The sequence below is a fragment of the Misgurnus anguillicaudatus genome, chromosome 4 (assembly GCF_027580225.2).
Source record: "Misgurnus anguillicaudatus chromosome 4, ASM2758022v2, whole genome shotgun sequence".
Classification (NCBI taxonomy): domain Eukaryota; kingdom Metazoa; phylum Chordata; class Actinopteri; order Cypriniformes; family Cobitidae; genus Misgurnus; species Misgurnus anguillicaudatus.
In genome coordinates this window covers 18527859-18543968 of record NC_073340.2, presented here as the reverse complement: position 1 = coordinate 18543968, position 16110 = coordinate 18527859, and the positions used below count along the sequence as shown (strand labels likewise).

At 36.3% G+C, this 16110-nt stretch overlaps 3 protein-coding genes across 10 annotated transcripts in view; all 3 read right to left on the bottom strand.

Annotated features, from left to right (window-relative positions):
- caskin2 (CASK interacting protein 2) overlaps nt 1-1199 on the bottom strand; it is a 61309-nt gene extending 60110 nt beyond the window's left edge. For all 7 annotated transcript variants that reach the window (XR_008636832.2, XR_008636833.2, XM_055175240.2 and 4 more), the window contains exons 1-2: nt 958-1199; nt 97-400 (exon numbers count right to left, since the gene is read on the bottom strand). Coding sequence is in view for 5 of the 7 variants with exons in the window: in XM_055175240.2 (XP_055031215.2) it covers nt 97-190 (94 nt within the window). In the remaining 2 variants the exon portion in view is untranslated. The remainder of the gene's footprint in view (nt 1-96; nt 401-957) is intronic.
- A 720-nt stretch (nt 1200-1919) lies between these two features.
- Nucleotides 1920-5155, bottom strand: st6galnac1.2 (ST6 (alpha-N-acetyl-neuraminyl-2,3-beta-galactosyl-1,3)-N-acetylgalactosaminide alpha-2,6-sialyltransferase 1, tandem duplicate 2). Of its 2 annotated transcripts, none has more exons than XM_055175262.2 (9): nt 5017-5155; nt 4513-4771; nt 4278-4440; nt 4041-4209; nt 3835-3973; nt 3466-3569; nt 2682-2765; nt 2438-2537; nt 1920-2314 (listed from the first exon to the last, which is right to left on the bottom strand). In XM_055175262.2, the coding sequence occupies exons 1-9, from the start codon at nt 5121-5123 to the stop codon at nt 2135-2137; spliced, it is 1305 nt and encodes a 434-aa protein (XP_055031237.2). In that variant the 5' UTR covers nt 5124-5155; the 3' UTR covers nt 1920-2134. The 2 variants fall into 2 exon arrangements, with proteins under 2 accessions (XP_055031237.2, XP_055031238.2); XM_055175263.2 differs by having other exon boundaries at nt 4513-4741.
- Nucleotides 5156-8474: 3319 nt separating this feature from the next.
- Nucleotides 8475-15428, bottom strand: LOC141363707 (alpha-N-acetylgalactosaminide alpha-2,6-sialyltransferase 1-like). Its single transcript, XM_073866889.1, has 9 exons — nt 14902-15428; nt 14419-14689; nt 14173-14335; nt 12875-13043; nt 12501-12639; nt 10500-10600; nt 9398-9481; nt 9164-9263; nt 8475-8977 (listed from the first exon to the last, which is right to left on the bottom strand). Exons 1-9 carry the CDS (start codon nt 14994-14996, stop codon nt 8795-8797), a joined length of 1305 nt encoding a protein of 434 aa, XP_073722990.1. The 5' UTR covers nt 14997-15428; the 3' UTR covers nt 8475-8794.
- Between the last annotated feature and the right edge of the window lie 682 nt (nt 15429-16110).

The following is a 16110-nucleotide window of genomic DNA, read 5'->3' as shown; positions in this document are numbered from 1 at the left end:
TTGCGTGATGTATAATGTATGAGAGATCTCTGACTCCGTAAACATGCTGACTGTCAATATAAAGAAATATCTTAAAACAGCACAAAATCTACTTACTGTTTCTGTTGGTCTTGATCTTGGCCAGGAGTTTATGAGCTAGGGGAAGGTCTCCATTCTTCACAGCCAGAAGGAGGTCCTGCTCTTTGCCCATGGCTCTTTTCCAGCAAACGTGTTACTATTTGGGCTCACGATGTCATGATCCTTTGTATTCACAAATCATTGGATTTAGCCTTTGGTTCGCCGTATCATTCTCACAAACATGGTTCAAACATTTACCACATATAAGAAGGAGGGGGTTGTATTTACTAGATGTTTGTTATTGAGTGTAAATCATCCATATGACCCACATCACAGAGGAAACCTAGAACAACAGACATGATATCATTACCATTAACTCTAAACTCTATAGATAAGTTGCTCTATAGATTCTTCAATATATAACATAATATATGCATAACATATTATCGCGGATATGCCACTTTCTGTTTGCATTTACAATATATTTTGCATATTTCTGTCTCTTATAAACCTGCCGCAGCAGCATCCTTGCTCTTAAAAGCAATTAAATCACAGATAAAAATGTGTTTACTGGCTTTTAGCAATTTCCAAACAGACAGGTTGCTTTTGTAGTAAATACGTTTATTAGCCAAAATCCAAAGTGGATATAACTTAAATTGTTGTTTTTGTTGTTAAGGTTTCACATAGCAAATTACTGAAAACAACCTGCACTTGTCGCGGAATAACTTTGCTGTCAGTGAAAAGTAACGTCAACACGAACAGTTAACAACTCGTTGAAAACAACCATACACAATTGTCCTGTTAACTTACCTGTCCATACGGTTTTAATACTATTATGCTAAAAAGGCGCTTCACGTGCCTCTATTGATCAAATAAGCAGCTCTGTCAGTTAGTACTTACCAACACAAACTGTGTTCGCGAGCGATATCTACAGACTAAAAAAAATGCGAATCTTAAGTATATTCCCGTTTATCATTTCTATTCCAGTCAGCGGTAAAGCGAAATTCCATACTTGAGATTGGGAACGTGTTTGACACCACACACTACTGTCCGCCGCGTGTGCGCGCGCGTCTGTCACGCGCCTGACTGGTTGCTCTCTTCCTGAAAGGTGCGCTGTGAAGTTTTACTAAAATATCCTACAATAGTTGAATAATATATTATTCAACTATTATATGATATTTACGAATTGGAAATATAGCATATAATACAATCCAGTATGCGTAAAAAATTGTCAGTTTTATTAGACATCAGTATAAGTATTGTTATATTAAATAAGCCTATCTTATAAGCCTATCTATGGTTTTACATTTTAGTATTTGAAAATTAGTAGTTTTACACTCTATCAATATTCTTCAAATGCATTATAAGAAGGTGACTTCTCAGACAGTGCGAAATCACTGCACGTGTGTTTTATGCTATGGCGACATCTAGTGACGTGACGTTTTATCGATGGCCCCTTGGCGGCATCTAGCGTACAAATATTGTAATATCAATGTAAATTTTTGGGGCTACTTAATGTCTATGTCCTGTACTATCATGCATTTACTGTAAAGCTTGTTTGTAACAATCCAAAATTGTGGAAATCCCATTTTGCAAGATGTAAAGAACACAGGTCCAAAGCACTTAATGTTTTAATTTTAACACTGAACAAAATATATTAATATAAATTAGAACAAAACATGTAGAACTGAATTAAAATGTAAAATAAATTTGAACTATGAAAAAAAACTTAAAAGCAACAGGAAGTGCTTCTGGATCAGTGTGCAAAATGGTCTATTATAAATCAACTTGAATTAAATTAAATTGAGACAAACTGGGGGCCTACAAGCTCCTCTATATGAGATGATAAGATGACCACTGACTTAACAACACCATAGTAAATTCTTTATTTCACAATACAATACAATACAACATGTAAATCAATTCCACTTTATAAAACTTTTTTATAAATTGTAACAAAAAATACACAAAAAGTCACTTCTTTTCCCGTTACTCCCTTTCATCTCATGGTGAAATAACACTTACATTAGTAATTAAGAATTTCAAGACTACTTTTGTGAGGGTCCCAATTTCTGACTTAGATATCAGATTTTCTCAAATACAACCAGATATGTTTGTCATCATGAAGTTTCTTCCAAGTTTTCATTTCCAAGCGATAATCGTGATTGGCAAAAAACACTAGTTTGGTGTGTTTGGCGTCGTAGTAGTAGTTTGGATATTTCTGATAATCATCTGTGCTGAAACCATAGGCTCGCACCTAAACATGATCAGAAAATAAATAAATTGAATGAATATAAAAATGTAAATAACATTTGATTCTAAATACTCTGTGTGTGTTATGGCAAACAAAAAGTATTTTAATGCAAGACTTTACACTTACAATGTCACACGTGTGCATAGCCAACAGCAGAGTAAAGGCTCCATTAGTCGGTCTGACCAGCCACCATCCTTTCTTTTGCAACCGTTTTGACTTAAGAAACCTAAGGTGAAGAGGCAAAACCCATGCAATTTAAACAATCAAATATAATAAAAAATAACCCCATGTCTCCTAGTGGTAATAAAAACAAATTAACCAACTACATGCATCCTACAGTAGTGTAAGTGCAAGTAATAAATACAAATACCTGTTCCGCACATATCTGAGGAAGTCTGGGTGTAGGATGTAGTAGGAGCTTTCATTGAAATGCCCACTGTAATAATTCCTTGGCCTAATAAAATCATACAACAGATATTTGTAAAATTGCAAGGAATCCAACAAGCTAAAACAAAAGTATATACCGTAACCTAAACCTACATTTGACTCTTTGCACAGAGTTACAACAGCTCTATTCAGGTGGTGTAATTGTTTTAATCTGTATTCTTGCTGTCAACAGCATTTCTTCCATTGATTGCATGCGTTCATATTCCATTGGCCAGATGTCAAGGATATTTTGCGTCAATATTGGCTCCAGAGCAAGTAGGCTATTTTTGACAGTGTTAACATCAAAGTAAACCGCTGTCATTTTTGGCTTAAAGGTGCAGTGTGTAAATTTTGGTGAGGTTGCGAATTGCAACCAATGGCTCAGTCCACTGCCCACCCCTCGTTTTGAAACGCATAGAGAAGCTATGGTATCCGCCATTGGAAAAACATGTAACTGACGGAGAAAACTAAGTAAAAAACGTTTCTCAATTAAGGGTGTCTGTAGAAACATGGTGGCACACAATGGCGACTTCCGCGTAAGGGGACCCTCTGTGTATAAAAATGTCTCATTCTAAGGTAATAAAAACATAACAGTTCATAATAAAAAAGGTCTTATACACCCCTGATAATATAGTTTTGTATATTATTTAGCATTTCTGTCAAGAGATCTTTCTAAAAATTACACACTGCCCCTTTAAGATAAGACACTGAGAATCATCTCGACTTACGTTCGTCCCCGATACGGTCCTGATGGTATTTTTCTGTTTTTCATCAGGGAGTCGAGAAAGTTGTAGTCTCTTGGACCCTCTGGTATTAAAACATATTTAATATCCTTTCAAGAAAAAATAAATAAACTCTTACCATTTTTTTTAAACATACAAGCATAACAAAATGTAACAAACTAAGCTAAAACTCTCCTCTGAGATATTTAATCATCATTTTCTAAGATGTGTATCATCATTTAGCGATATCCCTGCGATTTTCAAAACTGCTTAAAGCTCAAATTACTTAAAATAATTATTTATCAAAGAAATTGCTTCATAGTGAAGCAAAAAAAGTAAAAATGAATTTTGTTTCTGTATTCTTGCAATGCACACCTCGTCAGTAGGAATCTGTTTGAAACCTCTCTTTTTGTGTAACATAAGGGAAGTGATTATTGAATGTGCTGTGTGCACATAAACGGATGTCCTTTTTCCAACATCCTCCTCATGTCCTGCTGTAATGGCTCCATTCATCCTAACAGAAAAAGTTTAAATGTCAATCTCATAATATTTATTCTTCGACTTGAGACTAATTCTGCAACCTGAACACATAATGATTAGAGTCGATCTCTGCTCCTTGTCTGGAGCCATTAAGAATGCCTGATGTCCCGACAACAGCACAGCGAATACAGCCATCTTCTGCACCCGTGTGTACTGGCAATAACTGGGTCGAATTAAGTTTAGGGATGGTTTCAACAGCAGCTTTAATGGCTATTAAAAGAGGAAACTTGTCAAAAATTTGGTGCAACAGTTTGATCATATTTGCTGTTCATACAAACCTGTGTAATTCAGTCCCATATAGCCAAAGGGGTTGTTGAAATGATAAAGCCGGTTCCACTCACTAACGTTAAGATGATCACTTTGTAAAAACAGCTGAATGTTAGGAATGAATGTCTTAGTAAATTCTGGATCACTGGAATTCCGCAAGGACGTTATGCATTCCTGGTTGGAAGAAGTAAACTTTAATAATTACATGTTTTAAGTTTTGTTTTTTGCAGTGGCAGCTGTACTTACACTCTGTTTAAACTGTGGATCCAATCGATAGAGATCATCAAATTCCCATTGTGGCATTGATGTAAAGTTGTGCTTGTCCATAGCTGGCACAAGGGTAGATGCTTGTGTCCCAAAATGAACAGGACTTTTTAGTGTAGTGTTTGCAAAAGTGATCTTAGCAGCGACCTTTGTAACAGGACTCTTCGTTGGATCTGCTTGCAAAGCTCTTTGCGTTGAATCTGTGACATTGCTTTTGTCAACCAAAAACAAGATATATTGTCTGAAGATAAGGAAAGCACAGTTAGCCTTATGCCCTGTAAAAATGTTCGTTGCATTAGCAAAACATTTTAATCTTTAATTCTTTTAAATGAAGACAAGAAACCAAGCGAACAATGGAAGCGGTAGTGGGAAAATGTTTACAAACTAAATGTAAGAACCTCTCACTAAAAGGTTATTTGAGAAAGCATTAATGGTTCTTCTTTAAAATACAGACGTAGTCTTCAGTTGTAATGTTTGGTCTTTTACCGTGCGTTTGTCTGGAAAGCGCAAGGGTTACTGTAAAGTGTAACAAAAAGAAACATAAGAATCAAAGTTAAAACCGATAAAGCCAAGAAAACCCTCGCGATCCACATCTTCGGTGAACCGATCGTCGCATTTCTCTCACACACACCTGTAGACTTTCAGGCTGATGATTGTAGGGGCGAAATCCAGCCGGAAGTGATCATCCTTATGCCATTTTTCATTCCTTAGGGCGATTTGAAAGAAAAAGGCTCAAATAAAAACACAGGCGCAAAAATCCTAAATTTCCATAATGCTCAACGCAATCTAGCAAGAGCATTGCAAATTAGCGTAGGGTTTAAGACTTTTAGGGCCATCATTAACGACTGTTGTGATTTGACGCGCAGTGGATCATTAGCGTTGAAAATGTGTGGTTTAGTTATTTTTGCGACTGACCCTTTCAGACGTAAAATTTTGGGGAGCAAATGATTTACTAATGTTTGCTATGGAAGGCCGTTAAAGCAAAAACGTGTTAAAATCACTTTATGACTGGTATTTGCGCCATTATTTAACGTAACGTTAGATGCGAGCTCGAACTGTTTTTCCTAGTGGTTGATGTCCTCAGGGCAACATATTGTGTTGACCCAAGGACAACATTTTTCTTAATAAAACCTATACCTACCCCAACCCTAACCCTAACCAAACCCTAAAATCAGAGGGACATGATAAGTAAAAAACAATGGTCTAGAAACAGCTAATCTTGGTTGTAAGCTTAAATTTAAAACAAACTATAATCTTATTTCTGAAATCTGATTGGTTGATTGAAATGTTGTTCCAGGGTCAACGTAATGTTTCCCTGAGGACATCAACCACTTGGCAAAATCAGGAGAGCCGTAGATGCGAGCTCTGGCGGATACTGTGACGTTGGCTGCCTAAACATCCGTTTGTCTCAGTTTACATCAGAGTTATTATAGTAAACGAAGACTATCACAAAAACTGAAACTATTAGTGAAAAAACATTTTCTGTACACCCCGAACCACTTAAATGTTGCTGAAAATGCCGACCGCTTGCTTGGCACTGTTAGGGCCGATTCACACCAGCTGCGTGGCGTGTCCGTTTTTATTTAGGCTCCCATGTTAGCAGGTTTGACAGTCCACACCACCTGCATGACACGCACGTCTGAAAATGCGTGCATGCTAGGAATAGGGCCGACGCCTATTTTTCACGCCACACGCAAGCTTCTTGGAAGCGTTTCCAGGCAAAATATATGTCACCTATAGCAACAGCAGTGAGCGCTGCGTCAGGTACGCTTCTGGTATGTACAGTGGACAATAGTTTTTTAATGCAAAAAGAGCAGTTTACACTGGCGCAAGCAGTAAATCTGGCCCTTATGCCGAATTCCAGACATAGTGGGTTCCAGACATCCAGTGAAATGTTGGGTTTAGGGTTAGGTTTAGTTAGGATTAGTATGAAAACAGCACTTATCCGGTGAGATTTCACAAGATTTTGGCTGTGGCTAGCCACAACCCTGAGGTCGATCTGTCCCGAGTTGGTTGCTATAAAGTGTTCCAGGCACTTACTTCCAGGTTTGAGGTGGGGGAAATATCCGATATCCGAGTTATCTGGAATGCAACATAAATGTGTAAACTCAGTAGCACAATTGTGTCAAGCCTACTGTGGCCGATTAAAATACACTTGGCAAATAGAGCATTGAAAAACTATGTCATTTTCTCTTTGTCTGGAGGGAACACAATGTTTGGGATTCATCCTAAAATGCTAACATACTAAGCTTACCCGAATAACGTTGTTTGGAAATTTAATGGGTTGTTCACACAAATGTATAGGTTACTTTTCTGAGACTGAGCATGTTAATATTTAAAGGGCGTGTTGCAGGTTAACCACCACTGTCGATTAATGGGTACATAAATCACTCAAGATATGTATATAATTATTAAAATGTCTCAAAAATGGTCTTAAAGACCTTTTTTTACGTCTTTGGTATTAACTTTTTTTACGCAATTCTGCGATGATGTCACGTTGGGGTTAAGTGGATGAAAGGTAGCCTCAGCGTAGTATTAGAACTATGGTGAGAAATAATAATGTTGTGAGGATATTTATTGCCATGTGAGACATTTATTGCCATTGAATACTTGCGTATATAATATGGAAACATATATGCATAGTAGGAAATATATAATGTGGTAACTGCAAAGTTACCATGCTAATTATTATTTATGATATATGTGGAGATAAATAAAAATGTTTGCAAATCTGCTGATTTAGTCCATTCATGTCCTGACCACCAGGCTAGAGATTTTAAACATCCTTAATCCACACTTACTAGTCTATCAAATTATATCTAAAATATATTGTTTTGTGAAATAAAAGGATGCTTTGTTATATTGTTTATGCGATCATAACGAACCACACAATCATTTTGTAAGCAAAAGCAGCGGTCAGCAGCTGCACCGCACTTGGATCCGACCGCATACATACTGCAATAAACAGGTGTTCGGCGGCTTTTTACATCAAAGGCCGACAGGCTATGCCATTTGGGGAGGGATTGCTGACTGATCCTCGTATTTTTGTAAATCCTAGACATGGTTGGACCTGCCGAATGGGTTAAGCACTTTTATATACTTTGTTGAGCAGAGAGGCTGCACAGTTTGACCAGTGGGAAGCAGCCGCACATCGGCCGCCAGACGGTGTTGCTAATATAACTCGCAATGTATAACTATTATCACTGGCTGTAGGGTAGTGAGTGCGTGTGGTCGCTGGTCAAGGAGCTCACCCCGCGACCAGATGTGACGTGCCTCACTCAGCTTCCAGGATTTGAGGCATGCTGCCTGAATCCGCACTAACAAGTATTTTAATTGTTTGTTTACTTTCTACACAAAGTTATGCTAACGTTATGCTATCTGGCTGTCTGCCTATTTCTCTATACTACCCTATCTATTTATTTATCTGTATATCTAGTCTATCTATATCTATGTATTTATCTATAATCTGAATACTGTACTCTACTCGTCTCTCTAGTCACTCTCAATGCGGGCTTTGGTAAATTCTCTCCCCAACGTGACGTAATGCAATGCGTTGTGGGGGAAAGGAGAATCGTTGCAAACTGTTGTACTTTTTCGTATTTTATTCCGTTTTGTGATACCCATCAACATAAAATACAATGGATAACAGTTTAAATGTTTATTACCAACAAGCAAATTCGTTGAAAAATTAACCCTGCAACACGCCCTTTAAGCCCTATGGCCCTATAAAGTTATGAAGGAGGAAGCTCTATTCCACATGCCTTACAAAAATTAATCATGGTTTCACTACAGTTAAAACAAAAAAGCATGGTTACTGTAGTAAAATCGTGGTTACCACAAAAAACATGGTTTTGACAACCATGGTTTTCAAAAACCATAGTTAAACCATGGTTACTGTAGTAAAACCATGGTTTTGCTAATAGTAATCAATACACCAAAAAACGATGGTTACACTTTTACCACAAAAAAAAACCATGGTTAATTTTCATAAAGGATGGCAGTGCCATACTGTATGATGTCACATTATTTATATCTTTCTTTTTTTCCTAATGTACCAATCCAAGGCTTTTTTCATAAGTACAAAAATGCAAATTTGGAATGAACAAATAATATTTGAAGCAGACACAGTGTGAAAAGCCATTTTAACAATCAGTCCTGTCCTCAAAACCATTGTCATTGATAACATACTCTCCCATCTGAGATATAGGATCCCTCTTTATAGTGAAACATTTTAAATACATTATTTTTTTAAATGGACATGAGACTATGTATTTTTCTGTCCTTGGTAGAGTCTAATAATTCCGGTGTCGTGCAGTTCTTTCCAAGTCTTGATCTCCAGGTTATAGTCATGGTTGATATAAAAAATCACATTTGTTTTTTTAAACTTTTCGAAGTAATAGTTGGAGTACTTGTGATGGTCTTCTGTAATAAATCCATAGGCATCCACCTTATGATTAACAAAAAAGAAGTTTTCCATTAAATTCTCATATGGTAAATGAAATAAAATGTGTTAAATCATTACTTAGAGACTTAGACAATAGAGTCTTAACAATAGCAATCTACTTTTAAGTATTAGTATAACCTGCATTACAGAATGGCACTTGATCATTGTAAAAAAAAGCATTTTACTTACAATATCACATGTGTGTAAAGCCAAGAACAAAGCAAATGCCCCATTGGTTGGTCTGTACATTGCCCAGTAATTGCCTTGCATTTGTTTGGATGGCATGAATCTTTAAATTGGAAATATAAAATAATTAGCTGGAGATATTTCAAAATTACATTTTTCAAATTAATTTTGGCTAACAATATGTTACGTGTGGGGTAGATGGTAAAAACTAGCAATACAAACATTTCCGTAAATTACCTGTTGCGAATATATCTCAGAAAATCCGGATGTAAAACATAAAATCTACTCTCATTGAAATGGCCTTTGAAGAAACTCAGTGGCCTAGGGAAGAAACAGAACATTCTGTTCATTATTACATTCCATTGTTAAACAACATCCTGGTCAATCTTTTGTAAAGTTGTGTTGTGCCACTGAAACATTCTTACACTTAATTGGTTATGTTTGCATTCTAGCTCTGTTGTACGTAATGTTAAAGCTCACGTAACACACGCTGTTTCTGCATTTCTTATATCAATCTGGAGTACCTATAGAGTAGTATGACATCCTTTATATCTCTGAAGAGTCTTTAGTTTAATCAGATTTATAAAAGAAATATTAGCTTTAACGAATCTTTCCGATAACGTACGAAAAAATGAAGAAGGAGGAGTTATAACACGGGAGGAGCGAGTACGAGTCATGCAACACTATACAACACTTATAACGTATGATTCACTACATGTTCGTGTCATTTATATAATATACACGCGCCTATTTCCAACATAAGACAGAAGTCTTACTTACCACGTGTAACTGGTCATGACCCGGTTCTGAAAATCCACCGCATCAAACACACACGCAAAACTCCGCTGCTAATCCGGATAATAAACTATATCCATTGTTTCCATGAGGCTGGATGTCTTCTCCTTACATCCAAAAACACACTTCTTGTTGTGCCATTGTTGACTTTTGAAATTAAACAAAGCTGAGTGGCGTGATAAGCGGTTAGCAAGCTCTAGCGTCTCCCGCTGACTGACGGCTGGGCGGGGTTTTCCGGGGGAAGTTTTCCGGCGGAAGCCCATATAAAGAAGTGATACGTATCGAAAACCCCTGAAACGTCAGTTAGAACCGTAATTGAAAAAAATTAGCCGAAACTTGTACGAACCCTGGCGAAGTGCATTCGGCACAGAAATACTCTGAAACACGCCCAACTGCATTTTTGACACTTTGCCTACGTTTAGCATGAGGAAACAACTCTATAACTGTGTTAATAAGTCAGAATGCTTGAAATACCATTAAACCCCCCCTTTAAAAGCATCTACTAAATGTAATTGTATTAAGTGAACTAGGCTATATACTTCACCTCACACCCTTAAAGTCTCCTGTAGCCATTTTTCCCTCTAGTAGTCCACGGAGCCAATGGAAGTCTCTCAGGCCCTCAGGGATCATAACATATTTGATGCCCTATTGAAAAGCAGCAGAGAGACAGATGGTTTAGGATATAGGGGCGGTTTCCCAGACAGGGTTTGGATTACTCCAGGACTAGGCCTTACAGTAGGTATATTAGGACATTTAAGAAGTTTTTACAAGCAAACCTTACAAAAAATATTACTGGTGTGCATCTTGAGACAAAACTCGGGAAACCTCCCCATTGAGACAGTTAGATGACGATTGTCTATATGACTTGACCTTATTTAGAGCTATGCATGATATATCAAACTTTTATGTATTACATATCACAGCTGAACTTATCAGAATATTAGAATCTTTAGGGTTGCCACATGCACTGTGAAATATATTTATATACAGTTTTAATGTTCTGTATCTGTCCAGTAACAAAAGTTTGCAGACTTTTCATCAACCACCTTCAAGCAGCAGTTTCTTCATCAAGCCTTTTTTTAAAGACCCACGTTACACTTTTAAATGGATACAGTGTATGTAACTACATTAACATAAATAAGCATTCTGAGGAAAAACAATATGTGGGCATGAGTGGAGTTATGTAAAAAATCACATCTTCATTGATGCTCTATATGCAGTTTGCAGTGTAAATGATACCTTTGTGTTGTTTTCTGGATGATTGCCATAGGTGCTGGATTACATGTCAATGCAGTAAAATTTATTGTTGAAGTTTTAAATTGATGTAAAATGTATTTTTTACCAGAAGATAGTTTAATGCTATGCTTTTCGGTTTACTTATTGTAATTTTTAATCTTTTATTGATGCCATCCAAAAATAACGAAGAATACAGAACAACGAGAGTCAGAGGCGTCATGCCCATTCAAACTGAGGGGGCACGTGCCCCCTTGGTTTTTTTTGAGCCAATGGATTTTGGATCCAACCTCAAAATCAAATAAGCATCCATTAATCTGTTATTTGACTTTTAATACGTTTAATATGCACAATATTATACATTCTGTGCTGCATCCTTGTCACTTTTCTGAGATTTTCGCCGTTTTGATAGTGTTTTGATCATGTTACATTAATTTTATTCTGGCGGCAGCTGGCGCTGCAGTCAGCGCAGTCGCAGACGTCATCAGCGTCTGGGCGCGCTCACAAGCTCTCTGCTGTTGCTGGCTTGCTGCTGCATTTGGCTATCTGACGTGTTATAAACGCTCACAACATTTCCAAACCCCAGTACGGTGATGTGCAGTTAACCTCCTCTGTGTAGAAAATGTATGGTTTTAAATGTGACCATCTCAATGTTATATTAATAGAGATTCATCATCTTGGCACAACGCCAAAGTTCGCCAGAGTTCACGCGGGCGCGGAATCTCACATGCTCACATGAGGTAACATTTAATGCAAAAATCTAATAATTTTATCTAAATATATTTTTTTAAATCATTATTGAACATTAAAATCAATCACGTGGCTATAGCTTATGTCATTTTCGTTGTTTATATAATTTATGGATTTAAAATTACATTAATTTTATATGATAATGTAGTTGTTGTGCAAAATGCATTAATGACACAATTAAAAAAGCCATTAAGACTTAAATAAAACATGCCGTTTCAGATGTAAATATGATGCAAATGTGTCATTATTCCGATTGAATAGTATTTGATATTAAAGTTAGTCATCACTCTTATTTTGGAGGTTTTTGCATGAAAGCAGGGGTTTTCAGATTGTTAGAAATTTAAGTGCCATGGAAAAGACTGAAAGCTCTATAATATTTCGTTTGATGTCTGTGTATGCACAAATTTCTGTGAGCTGTTGACAATGTGCCCCCCTAAAAAAAATTGGTGCATGACGCCCCTGACGAGATTGATAATTAATACTGATAATTTTGAGATATTATATGAATAATGTTGAGAATTTACATTTTTGGGGGTGAACTATGCCTTCAAAATTTACTGACCTCATCTTGTGGAACACTGTCATAGCCAAACTGATGAAGCCCAAGAATTGTGGCATATACTGAAAAAGCTGTATGCACATAGACTGAGGTCTTATTTCCAACATCCTCCTCAAAACCTTTTGTAAGTGCCCCATTCATTCTGTTTAGGATCAAAAAAATTAAACATGTGCATTTATTTACAGCACTACATTAACTGTACATTAACTACGAGTTATATCCATATTAATTAAATTAACCATATTAATTTACATTTATAAATCAAGTATTTTAGATAGATGCACAACCACGATAATAATTTGCAAAAATTTTATGATGACAATGTCTATATGTTTCTATGTAACAATGTTATAACTTGTTTCCTTTGTCATGCTTACCGAAACACATAATCATGAGAGTCGATCTCTTTACCCATCTTTGAGTTATTGAGAATGCCACCCGAGCCCACAACAGCACAGCGGATACAACCATCTTTTGCACTTTCAAGCACCGGCAATAATATTGAAGATTTGGGCTTTGGTATCAAATCTACTGCTGTTCTTATCTCTTCAATGAGTGGGAAAACATAAAGTATGCGTGTAAAAACCCTTTTTGCCATTGAAAGATCATGTAATGTAAAACATCATATTTAGTATATCATATCTTTTTTTGCAATTTGTAATGGTACTAAAAGAGTTAGTAACAGTCATATTCTGTGCTTTTGTTTTAAAAAAATATATATGTTATATTGCAGCTCCTAAACATAATCATCTGCTGAAGATTCTAAATAACACAATTATATGTAGTATCCTAAAAAGATATATGCTTAATACATTTTATAGAAAGTAAACTTTAAATATATGTTTGAAACTGAAGTTTTAACTTTTATATATGAGAATATATTTCAAAATGTATTTCCATATAAAGATTTTTTCTTTCAACATATAAATGCTTTAAAATATATGTATTTTTTAAATATACAGTATTTCAAAATATAAAAAATGCATATTGGTATTTAAAGATATATTTCATCACATACAGTGCAAAAGTCTTAGGCTATGCCAAAATTAGATTTGTTGTTTTTGCAATGTTATAGTGATCATATATAATTGTTTCTCCGTCTCTTTAACAGAATACATCCAGAAAATACAGGAAATGTGTATATGGTATTAAAAACTGTATAAAAATGTAAACTGATGTGTCAAGTTTTTAGTGTAAACTCCCCTTCCACTTGAGCAATAGAAGGAAACTGCAGAATCTCTTAAACCTACATAAAATTATATCCTAATTTCTAATTTTAAAAAAATTACTCTTTTTACTCTTAGTGCTAAGAGAGGTCACACTAAACACAGACGATGCCTAAAGACATTTAGTCCTTAAAATTACATTTTTTTTACATATTTCCTTTTTTCCTGTTTGTATCTTAATAAAATACATTGAAAAATAAATATGGATGGACATCAAAACTTCTAAAACGACAAGTCTGGTGGTGGTGGCATAAGACCTTTGCACAGTACTGTATATTTTTTGGTCATTCTTGTATATTTTAAAATATATTTAAAATTCTATTTAATTGTTTGCGGATATTACATGAAATACAAAGGACGACTATCTTCACTATTAGGAAAGCCTGTGTTTATCTTTGGCCACCAGTCTAATATTTACCTCTCAAACATATTCAAGTGTAAATGTTTACCATCGTATTTGTACTCCATAAAGCCAAAGGGATTGTTGAAATGTGCTAATCTATTCCATTCTGATAGGTTGAGTTGACCTCTGTACAGCCATAGTTGAATGTTGGGAAGAAAAGCTTCCTTGAACTTGGGATCCTTGGTGTTGTAAATGGACTTTGAACAGATCTATAAAACAGTGATCATTTAAATCATGCATATAAAAACTGCACTGTAATGTCTGAATGGATCTGGAAAACCACTTAGCCTACTGGTTTTCTTGCGTCATGGTCTTGCAAATAAACATCTTCAAAATCCCACACAGGTAATTTTGTAAAATTTGTCTTATAAAGAATTGGAATAGGCGTTGTGTTGTCTTCACGCTCAACAGACAGGTTTTCAGCGTCATAGAGATTTGTAACTCCGGGCAATGATAAATTCAGTGCAGAAGTTATAATGGATTTATTAATTGGTGCAGGATCATCTGTATGCTCGTTAGTTTCTCTCCAAAGAAATTTTGACCCCACCACTTTTCTTTTAATTCTTTAAAAACAATGAAAAATAAAATAACATATAAATTAAAATGTGGGTTTTTTTTTGGAAATTTTAAATATTAAATAGACAAAACAACAGAATAAATGCATAGCAATTAGAATATAAAAATTATTTTGCAAAGGCTTTCAAAATTTGATAAGCAAAAAAGAGTCCTCACACATATTGTTTTATATATTTTTATGATTTTTTTATTAACTTACCCATTCCACTGTTCAGGGAAATTAATCCAAAGAACTACATAAAGCAGCAAACAAGAAGTAAGAAAAAGACTAATAAAACCCAAAGCTTTCTTCATACTATCAGCTGCTTTTGCTCTGTGGGAATGACTTTTCTGTTTACAGGCGCTTCCTTGAGTTAAATGCCTATACAAACTTATTACGTCACCATACTACAAATAAAGACACACTGGTTATGTCTGGAAGACAAGACATGGGGATTAGTTGTCACAATTTTACTCTAGTGATCAAACCTACACAAAATAGGGCTGAAAATTCTTTACCACAACATAAAATTCCTCATAGATCTAGTCACTTATTTTACTTTCAAAATGTACCACATGTACCATATTACACTCTAAAAATGGCTCGATTATTTTTAACCCATAATGGATAAACATTGGACAGAACACACAACTGGGTTAAAATAGACCCAATGTTGGGTTGTTTTAACCCAACTGCCGGATAGCAATCAGTCTGGATTCAAAAGAGGTCACTCCACTGAGACTGCCCTGCTCTCAGTCATTGAACCCCTAAAGCCCGATTTATAGTCGTGCGTAAGCTCTACGCCGTAGCTACGCCGTAGGTTATCTGTAGCCTGTGCGTAGCTCTGCATAGCCTGACGTGCACCTCGCAAAATTTTTAACAGCGCGTCAAATCTACGCAGACCGCAAGCTCTGTGATTGGTCCACCAGAACCCCTCCCGTCAGGTAAAAAAAACTGTGTCATAGGTATTTCCGTCTGCGACAGCGAAAACAAAGATGAGCCAAGTTGAGGAGTGATTTAACTCAAACTGCAACAAAAGTCGCTGTTTATTTACTTCCATCATTGCTGTCTTCTCAAATCAGACACAACAAGTTGCTGTTTCTTCTTTATTTGTGGGTTAACTTGCCAAGCTTCTTCTTCTTCTTTGACGGTCGCGGTGCTACTGTGTTTACACACGTGGTTACTGCCTACCAGCGGTCTGCGCGTGTGTTGGCATTTCGACGTGGACAACGACGCGAAAGTATAAATGAAAACAGTCGCCGAACCTATGCCGTCGCGGCTACGCCGTAGGACCTACGCAGGGTCGTCGGACTGGGGGTAAAACCAGTACTGATTACCAGGGCCCCAAAGAAAGAGAGGGCCCTTGAAAGTCTGGAATATATTATGGGGGTGGGGCATCAGGACTGCCTACTTTAAACTCGACATGAC

Coding starts and splice junctions, on each gene's coding strand:
- st6galnac1.2 (XM_055175262.2), bottom strand. CDS start 5,123: ATGTGGATCGCGAGGGTTTTCTTGGCTTTATCGGTTTTAACTTTGATT. Junction 3,974..4,040: donor TCTAATCATTATGTGTTCAG/GTTGCAGAATTA, acceptor TTTTTCTGTTAG/GATGAATGGAGCCATTACAG. Junction 2,766..3,465: donor GGACCGTATCGGGGACGAAC/GTAAGTCGAGAT, acceptor TGATTTTATTAG/GCCAAGGAATTATTACAGTG.
- LOC141363707 (XM_073866889.1), bottom strand. CDS start 14,996: ATGAAGAAAGCTTTGGGTTTTATTAGTCTTTTTCTTACTTCTTGTTTG. Junction 14,690..14,901: donor TTCCCTGAACAGTGGAATGG/GTAAGTTAATAA, acceptor TTGTTTTTAAAG/AATTAAAAGAAAAGTGGTGG. Junction 12,640..12,874: donor TCTCATGATTATGTGTTTCG/GTAAGCATGACA, acceptor GATCCTAAACAG/AATGAATGGGGCACTTACAA.